We start from the raw sequence: 9,891 nt of genomic DNA, 5'->3' as shown, positions 1-9,891 counted from the left end.
AGAGAGAGAGAGAGAGAGAGAGAGAGAGAGAGAGAGAGAGAGAGAGATGGGATTAAATTAGATGAAATTAGATGATCTTCACCATCCCTCTGCACTCTGATTCCAGACCTCTCTATGTCCCTTTGTAAGGGCAGGGGAATAGGAAAAAGATTGGCATGAAGGATGAAAGGATGGGGAACCATCTAGGGGGCAGTGGAAGACCTCTTCTGGATGTTTGGGCTGCCACTGACCTTATACCCTCTGTTTTTGCCATCCAGGGCCTGGCCTGGCATTTGTGGTCTACCCCCAGGCCATGACGATGCTCCCCCTGTCACCATTCTGGTCTTTTCTCTTCTTTTTCATGCTGCTGACCCTAGGCCTGGATAGTCAGGTAAGCATGCTCAGTAGGGGGACTGGAATAGTAGAATGTCCTGATTTCCCCCTACCCCCCATTTCACTGACAGACTTTATACTACACTCCCTCTGTCCCTAGTTTGCCTTCCTAGAAACCATCGTGACAGCTTTGACGGATGAATTCCCTTACTACCTTCGACCCAAGAAGGCCATCTTCTCTGGCACCACCTGTGTGGCCATGTTTCTGATGGGCCTCATCCTCACCACAGATGTGAGCTTCTGGAATGAAATGGGCAGTGAGAGGGACTGTCCCCCGTCACACATCTCTCCCCTCCCATAAGTCTCCACTTCAACCCTGAGACAATCTATAGTGGTCAGCTGCTGTTGCTGAAGCCTACAGTAGCCTGACCCAGACAATTGGGCAATGTCTAATTTCAATTATAAACCTGTTTTCCTTCTTTGGAAGGGGGGAAGGGTCCCATCTTCATCCCCTATTCCCATACCCCATATCACTCCCCTACCCTGGACTGCCTGCTTCCTCCCTACATCCTCTAGGGAAGAGAGCTCCCCAGGTGAGGATTCCCCAGAAAGGACAAGGTCCATGGCCCTTGGCTTGTGTTCTAGGGAGGCATGTACTGGCTGGTCCTGCTGGATGACTACAGTGCTGGCTTTGGGCTCATGGTGGTGGTGATCACAACCTGCCTCACGGTTACCCGTGTATATGGTAAGGAAGGCCTAGTCCTCAGTGAAGTGGAGGATAGGCCAGGTCAGGAATGTCCATGGGATGTAAACCCCCCTACCCCACCCCCGAGGAAGAAGGCAGGTGATAGAACCACTTTGAGGTGTGACAGGGGATGTCTGAGGCCCAGATTCCAGAATTCCTAAGTCACCTTATGTCCTTTTGTCAGTTTCTGAAAGGGGTTAGGAGATGAATGGTAATGACCAAGGAAAAGGAAGGATTATGAGTATAGATGTGGATGTGATATTGGGATGGCTGGAGAGAAGCTGGATCAGTTCAAGAATTAGGAGACACAAATTCCCCTTGCTGGATCCTAGAAAATTCAGTTGACTAAAAGAGCTTGGGAACCAATGAACTGTGGGTGGGCAGTCTGAGTGCCAGAGTTACCTCCTTTCAGGGAAGTATAAGAGGTTCCCCTCTGTGAGTAAGACTCTGGAGAGGCCCAGAGAAAAGGATTGGAGACTTAAAAGGATGTAACTATTCCCCACTTGTTCTGACCCCAGGCATCCAAATCCCATGGCTTACAGCCACTACCTGTTATGTGCTTAACATACCATCTTAGACCCTGAGGGAAGATAAGAAAAGAGAAAGAGAGAGAGAGAAATAGAGGACCTGCTTACAGGCTAAAAGAAGTTTATAATCCACTTAGGAAGACAGAACACAGGCAGACTCAACAGAACTGTACCAAAGTATGGTCATAGAGCAGAAGTACAAACAGAAGTGATAAAAGCAAAAGAAAGAGAGAGAGAGGGAGGGAGGGAGGGAGAGAGACAGAGAGAGAGAGAGCTGGGAAGGAGAGAAGAAAGGAGGGAGGGAGGGAAGGAAAGGAAGAAAGGAAAGAAAGAAAAAGAAAGAAGGGAAGGAGGGAAGGAAGGAGGGAAGAAAGAAAGAAGGAAGGAAAGAAAGAAAGAATCCCCCAAACTACACAGAGCTGTGTCTAACTTCCTTTTTTCTCCCATAGCACAGAGCATTTAATAAAAACTTGTTGTTTGAATTGAATTGAATCATGTAAGTGATGTGAGCCAGGGCAGTATAAGATTTAGGTGGTGCCTGCACAAGGAAGGCAGTGGAGCTCAACATCAGGGGCAGAAGGAACTGTGTACCAGGAAGTTCCACGAGCCTTCACTTTGGCAGCTGTAATTAGACAGTGTGCTTAGGGTGGAGAGAATCTGAGGGAGTTGTTAGCTATCCAAGCTTATCAGAAAGCGGACTACCTCTATCCCCTAGCCTTGCCCCTTTTACACCAGTCTGCAGTCAAGGAGTATGGGTGTGTGCATTTATCCAATTAGAGTCCACCCACAGAGAAACTCCACCTTCCTCCCTTCTCTGAGTTTCAGTGGAATTCAATCAACTGGGGCATGACATAATGGAGTTGACCACGTAAATAAGGCATAACTATATAGTTATTTACTCACAAGTAAAGACACAAAAGAAATAAAATTAATTATATGGAAAAGGTCACCAAGCAGGCTGGGTGCCCTAGCTCCTCCCAGACCTTTTGGGGTCTATAGACAAGCCGATTTTATCATTTAAAGAGAACATTTGGGTGCTCAAATTTAAGTTTTCAGAGGGCAGCTCAGTTGCTCAATGGATAGAGTGCCAGGCCTGGGGTCAGGAACGCTCATCTTCCTGAGTTTAAATCCAGCCTCAGACACTTGCTGTGTTACCCTGGGCAAGTCACTTCACCATGTTTGCCTCAGTTTCCTCACCTATAAAATGAGCTGGAGAAGAAAATGTCAAACCACTCCAGTATCTTTGCCAAGAAAACCCCAAATGAGATCACGAAGAGTCAGACAAGATTGAAACGACTGAACAACAACCTTGTCTTCAGTCAATACCTAAAGAAACCCCAGAAATTAAATTCAGCTGCTTAGATTCAAACCTCTTTGGGGACAGCTCAAATCTCTCTACTGATCTGCTATGTGACCATAGCACTGTAATCACAGGCAAATCACTTAACCCCTCTAGCCTTTCTTTAGGTATTTTCTCCTTTGGTAAAATGGAGAGGGTTGAGCTCTTACAGCTCAGAATCTGTGGACCAATTGATTCCTTGACCCAGGGCGATCCCAACCCTGCAACTGGCCACTTTGAGGAGGCAGGAAGATAGGGGAAGAACTGTCCAGGTGGTGAGATCCCTGGTTTCTATTTCCCATCTTTCTGATGCTAGAACAAGAGTTGGCACCCCTCCTTCTCCTTTGTACATCAGTATCCCTGTCCTACCCTAACCCCCCATTACTGCTTGGGATAAGGTATATTTGGCTGAGGTTTGATACCTCCAAGATTGTCACTGAGTGGCCAGAAAGAACTCTCTAACCCTTCCAGAACCACCCCTCCCCCATCCAATCGATATTCCTCTTCCCTTTTAGGTATCCAAAGGTTTTGTCGGGACATTCACATGATGCTGGGCTTCAAACCTGGTCTGTATTTTAAGGCCTGTTGGATGTTCCTGTCTCCAGCCACCCTGATGGTAACTGGGAGACTAGGAATCAGGTTCCATGGGAAGAAAGGGAGACATATGGGCTATCCTGGGTCCCTTTTCTCCTTTAACAGGAGGTAGTCCAAGGACAGATGCATCTTTCAGGCAGATAGTCTAGTAATGACTTCCTTTCCCATGAATGAGGGTTGAAGGAGGGTAATCTCGTGGTGGTGCTTCCAGATCAGTCAGGCCCCGGTTCCCCAACCCCTATATCTTTCCCAGTCCCACATGGACTCCAGGCCTGTGCCTAGACTGAGTCAGTACTAGATGCTTGCTCCAGGGTTGGGCTGGGTTATCTTGGGACCAGAATGGTAACTGCTAGGGTGGCTACCCCACAGGCGCTGCTGGTGTACAGCATTGTGAAATATCAACCCTCGGAATATGGCACTTACCGGTTCCCATACTGGGCCGAGCTCCTGGGCATCCTGATGGGCCTCCTGTCTTGCATAGTGATTCCTGCTTGCATGCTAGCGGCTGTGCTCAAGGAAGAGGGGACACTGTGGGAGGTAAGTGCCTGCCTGGTCGACCTTGAGCTCAACCCCAACCCTATGTCTCCTATCCCCATTCCCATTGTGGGGTAGTGGAAAGAGCATCGAATTTGGAGTCCAAGGACTTGGGTTTAAATCCCAGCTCTCTGAAATGTTGGGCATGTTTATGAAAGAGTCACCGAGGCCATTGCTAACTTCTCTTCCAGCACTCAGCGATCCAAGGACATTTTTCTTCCTAAAGATAGAACCCCACCAGAGAGAAGGACACAGGTCACATGACCTCTTGGCCACTTGGCTAAAGGATGGAACCCAGCCTAGGCTCAGATGAAATCCAAGGTTGAAGGGATAGAGGATGGCATTGAAGAGACTGGGAGGGATCTTCTTTTCCATGAGGCATGTGGCTTCTCCTCTGCTTAGCAAAGTTTCACATAATGATAAAGTTGAAAAGGATCTTAGAGATATTTGATCCAAATCCTTCTTCCTACTGGACCACTTAATACCCATGTGACTTTAGTTAAGTCATTTAAACTCTCTGGGCCTCAGTTTACTCATCTGTAAAATGATGGGGTTGGACAAGATGGCCTCTTAAGTTCTTTCCAGATCTTGATCTGTTATCCTGTGTGATCCCGTCTTTGTATATCTCTCTGAGTTCCTCTTATTCATCATTTTTTAGAGTTCAATCATATATCATGGCATCCATATACCACAGATTGTTCAACTGTTTTCCAGTTGATGGACATTCATTTTGTTTCTAGCTTCTTACTATTACAAAGAAGACTACCATGAATATTTTGTTACATGTAAAACTTTTCTTTTAGTCATTAAACTTTGTTAAGCATATACCCCGTAACAGAATTGTCAGATCAAGGGATATGAGCAATTTGTTGACTGTTTCCCTTTAATTTCAAATTGCTTTGCATAAAGGTTGTACCAACTTGCAGTCCCACCAATAATGTAATTCTGTGCTAGTGGATCAAGTGATGTACTTGGAGACAGGTGAAACTGAGTTCAAATATTGCTTCAGTCATTTACCAGCTATGTTACTCAAGGCAACTCACTTAACTTCTCTTGACCTCAGTTTTCTTATCTGTAAAATGGAGAAAATAATAGCATTTACTTCTCAGGTTTGTTGTGAGGATCAAATGAGATAACATATATAAAGTGCTTCTCAAATTTTAAAGCACTGTGTGATTGCTATTATTGTCTTTCTCCAACACTTCCAAAATTAACTACTTACATTTTTATCATCTTTGCCAATTTAATGAATGTGGTGTGAAACCTCAGAATTTTTAAAATTTCCATTTCTTTTATTATTAGTAATTTGGAACTTTAAAAAATATGTTATAAGCATTTGCATATCCTCTGGGACACTTGGCTCTGTCAACAGAATACCAGGCTTGAAATTTCACAGATGATGTTTACTACCTAGGTGTCCCTGGACAAGGCATTAAACCTCTGGACTATTTCTTCCAAATCTATGGATGTGTTTTTATTATTTATCCCTTGACTACTTACCTCTTAGAGAATGATTCCTAGTCTGATTTGTTCCTGTATATCTTGCACAATGGACTTTTATCAGAGATATTTGGTTCAAAGATTTTTATCTGTCTTTCTTCCTATTCTCTGTGGATTGACTTTGTTCATGAAAAAAAAAAGCTTTTTAATTTTGTGCAGTTGAAATTCTCTTTTATCTTTTATGCTCACCTGTATCATTTAAACTCTCTGGGCCTCAGTTTGACAACTGATTTTTTGGCAATTCCTTCTTGACCATATATTTGATATGGACCACCTATAATGTATTCTTTTATATTTAGGTCACATATCCACTTAGAGCTCATGGTGGTGTAGAGTATGAGGTGCTGGTCTGAACCCATTTTCTGTCAAACTGCTTTCCAGTTTTCTCCTCAGCTTTTGTTGAAGAGGGAGTCCTTTCCCCAGTGGGGTCTGTTCTTGGATTTATGAAGTACTAGACTTCCATTATTCTTTCCACTTCTTCAACTTTTACCTTTCTCCTTGCTAGCCTGTAATAAGACCATTGCATATTAAGAAAGGGTGCTAGCCTCCTTGAACTAGGACTCAGAAGTGTAGGCTCTGCTAGTGTTTCATTTTGTGATCTTGGTCTTTTGTCTGCTGTATGCTTAGGTTTCCTCATCTGTAAAATGAGTAATCTGTAAAATCTGTTAAAAAAAAAAAAAAAAGCCAAAGTTCTTTTCTGCTCCATGCTTCCACGACCTCTCCTAGGGGTGAGCTTTGTGTGTTTAGGGTGCCCTCTGGTGGGTACATCCTGATTCTGCCACCATTACTGGTGAGAGTTCTAGCCAAGACCCATTCACTTTCCCAGCCAAGTTTTAGAATCCCGGAACTTTGGAAGTGAAAGGAACTTTGTTCTGACTCCTTCAAGTTACAGATGAACAAGGCCCAAAGAATCAAATGACTTGTTTAAGGTCATACAGCTAGTGGCATGGTTGAACTGCTTGCCAGATGGTGTCTACTCACTACATTCAAAGAACAGGGTTGGGGAGTCTTGGGGTGAGGCCCCTAGGCTAGCCCATACTCTCTTGAGCTATGAGGATGGCTTTGGTGGCCAAAAACCACCAAGGCGTTCTGGTGCCCTGTTTGTCTTATTAGGGACAGGAGGATGATTAGACCAAGGGAAGGAACCTTATGTGAAGACCATGCTAGTCATAGGATCATAGATTTAGAAATGGAAGGGATCTTCAAGATCACCTAATTCAATCCTCAATCTTACAGATGAGGAAACTGAGCCCTGGAAAAATAAAATGACTTACTCAAAGTCACTTATGTCGCAGCTGTGCCTTAATTTGAACCTGAGTCCTCTGACTCCAAATTCAGCATTCTTTTCACTGTAAGACATTGTCTTCTAGGCTTGTAAGTTTGTCCATTGTCTGGAATCCATCCAAATGGCCCAACCCTGTCCACTAAAAGTTGTGGGGTCAGCAAATGACTAAGCTTTCAGGTCAGCAGCTGCCTTAGCCCAAGGTTTGGTTCAAGAGACCTGGGTTCAAAATGTGTCTCTGGCATTACCTGTATTGCTTTGGCCAACTCAAACAGGAAAGGAGCCCTTCCCTAGATCTGTATCATCTACAAAATAAAGGTTTGAAACTAAATGATCTAAGGGCCCTTTGATCTCTAGTAAGGCAGCTAGGTGGCACAGTGTGGTTGAAATGCTGGACCTGAAGCCAGGATGATCAGAGTTCAAATCCTGCCTCAAGCTGTGTGACCCAGGAAAGTCATTTAACCTCTCTCAGCCTCAGTTTCCTCATCTGTAAAATGGGGCTAATAATAGCACCTACCTCACAGAGTTATTGTGAAGATAAAATGAAAGAACATTTGTAATGTGCTTTGAAAACCTTAAAGTGGTATATAAATGCTAGCTATTATTATTCTTTGACTCTGAGGGTGAGGGCCCTTTTTTAAATTTAATTTTATTGTTTTCAATGAACAAAAATTCATTTTCTCTCCCTCCCATCTATCCCCCACTGGGGAAAAAAAAAACAAAAAGAAAAAAATTAAACCCTTGTAATAAACATGCTTACTCAAGCAAAACATTCTCACATGGACCATGTTCAAAAAAACCTGTCTCATTCTGCATGGTCAGGGTTCTTCAGAGGAGTGGGCACCATGAGGGATTCCTCCTGCTTGGCTCATGAATCACATACAGCAGTCCGTGGCAAGGAGGGTGTAAATGGAGACTAGAAAGGAGAGTGAGGCCTGGACTGAGTCCTGTTAGGCACCCCTAGATCTCTTAAGAAGGAAGAGTCTATAAGGGTAGGACAGGTTCTCAGCCTTGGCTTGTGGGAGGAGGGATGTAAGTGAAGGGCTGTCAGTCATTGCCAAAGGCTGCTGCGGTTGGAGGTGGGACCCATATTTTCATCAGTTTCCCAAGCAGGAGCCAAAGGAAGAGATGCCTGAGCCCCTGGATTCCATCCTAGGGATTATCATCTTGGGGTGAAACCGGATGGCTGAGGAGAGAGAAGGTATTTCCCCTCCCTCTATCTCTGGATAGTTGAGAAAGAAGTCAAATGACCCCTCTTCTTCTTCCTCTATTTCCAGAGGATCCAGCAAGCCAGCCGTCCAGCCATGGACTGGGGTCCTTCTCTGGAGGAGAACAGGACAGGCATGTATGTGGCTACCCTGGCAGGCAGCCAGTCCCCCAAGCCTCTGATGGTCCATATGAGGAAATATGGTGGCATTACCAGCTTCGAGAACACAGCCATCGAGGTGGACCGGGAGATTGAAGAAGAAGAGTCCATGATGTGAGGGATGGGGAGCGGGCCCCTGGGACTGAGGATTGCTGAGGGCAGTACTACGGCCCCATGGGCCTTCCCCCCTGAGCAGGGTAGTACTGTGAGTCTGAAACTTCTCTCCCAGGGCCTGGAGGCTGTTTGAGGATGTGTTCCTGTAGGTCCCTGGGACTTAATGGGGCAGGCTGAGGTGGTCTTTTCTGTCTTAGGTGCGGTCAGAAATCAGGCCCTGTCCTGCTGGAATTGTTTTCCATCCTCACTGTCCACACGTCTCCTTTAGGACCAGGTCACCAACAAAACAGCCATTCCTGACTCCTCGCATTCCCTCATCTGGACTCTCCTCATATACCTACGCTGTGGCACAGAAAACTGCACCAAACCCATGCAGCAGTGGGGAATGTCTCCATTGTGACCTGGGAGGCAGGGCAGGGGAGCCCATCAAGATATTTGGAGCAAGGGTTTAGTGCAGACACCGACCTGCTGGCAGCTTGGGTCATCCGCCTAGATCTTTTCAGGGCCTGAGGCTGAAGGATCTAAGGGGATCTTGCTTGTTTCCTAGTGAACTGGACCCCAGCTGTTCCGTTCACTGAACATTTCCTGTAGGCCCAGCCTTGTGCTAGATTGTGGGGAATAAAGGAGAATACAGGACATGGTCCCTGTCCCCAAAAGCTTACAGTAAAGCTGCAGAAATAAGGCAGCAAGGACACACAAAAATATGCCAGATTTTTATAGTCAGTGCAATAGAAATTCAGAGGTGGGAGAGATGGCAATGAATCTGAAGGGTTTAGGGGAACTTCCTGGAGGATGCAGGGATTGCGATAGACCCGTAAGGGTAAGTAGGATTTGGATCGGGGTTGGCAGCATCTGCTAGCAGAAGAAACAACCTGAGCCAAAGTTTAGGATAAGGATGAAACCGGCCTGGCTAGAACAGAAGGGGAAGATGAACTGAAACGGAGGACAGAGGGGTGCAAGCAAATGGGAGAGAACCTGAAATGCTAAGAGCAGGCAATAGGGAGCCATTGAAAATGTGGCGAGCAGGGCATTAGGAAGTTGATGTCCCTGTGTATAAGTTGAATTGGGTGGAGGAAGTCAAATGCCAGCAGGGAGAAGAAGGAAAAGGAAAAGCAGAATCAGAGAAGTAAGCTATGGCAGGAGGGGTCCCCAGCAGTGATGCTGCCTGGGATCCAGACCAGAGGAGTCTGACATGAAAGGTCCATATGTGGCTTCACGCCTGAGTTGTCAAGGAGACAACAGGGGGCTCGTTATTGATCCCCATAGCAACTGCTGCAGACCTTCTCTTCTCTTCCAACTCCCCTTCCCCCTCCCACACTTAGAGCAGATGATTTAGCCTCCTACTTCCCTGAGAAGACTGAGGCCCTCTGACAGGCACTCTCCTTCCAAGTTCCCCTGTTCTCCCTTCCTTCCCACCACAAAGAAACAAGTATCCCTAATTTCCTAGGGATGCTAATCCTATGGCCCTCTCCTCCTGCCTCCTCCGGGCCCCTCCTTAGCAATCACTCATTGTTCTTCAGGCGTCTTCAATCTTTCATTGGCCTCTTTCCAAGACCCTACAAACATTCTCCAAGCTCC

At 45.8% G+C, this 9,891-nt stretch overlaps 1 protein-coding gene across 1 annotated transcript in view; it reads left to right on the top strand.

Annotated features, from left to right (window-relative positions):
- SLC6A7 (solute carrier family 6 member 7) overlaps positions 1–8,317 on the top strand; it is a 25,565-nt gene extending 17,248 nt beyond the window's left edge. The window contains exons 9-14 of the mRNA XM_027841999.1: positions 258–370; positions 473–604; positions 958–1,057; positions 3,439–3,539; positions 3,887–4,054; positions 8,111–8,317. Of these exons, the coding sequence (XP_027697800.1) occupies positions 258–370; positions 473–604; positions 958–1,057; positions 3,439–3,539; positions 3,887–4,054; positions 8,111–8,317 (821 nt within the window). The remainder of the gene's footprint in view (positions 1–257; positions 371–472; positions 605–957; positions 1,058–3,438; positions 3,540–3,886; positions 4,055–8,110) is intronic.
- The last annotated feature ends 1,574 nt before the right edge of the window (positions 8,318–9,891 follow it).

Source organism: Vombatus ursinus, unplaced genomic scaffold (assembly GCF_900497805.2).
Source record: "Vombatus ursinus unplaced genomic scaffold, bare-nosed wombat genome assembly UNPS02014863.1, whole genome shotgun sequence".
In the NCBI taxonomy this organism is placed as follows: domain Eukaryota; kingdom Metazoa; phylum Chordata; class Mammalia; order Diprotodontia; family Vombatidae; genus Vombatus; species Vombatus ursinus.
The sequence above is the reverse complement of the archived record's forward strand: the minus strand, read 5'-3'. Positions and strand labels throughout refer to the sequence as shown.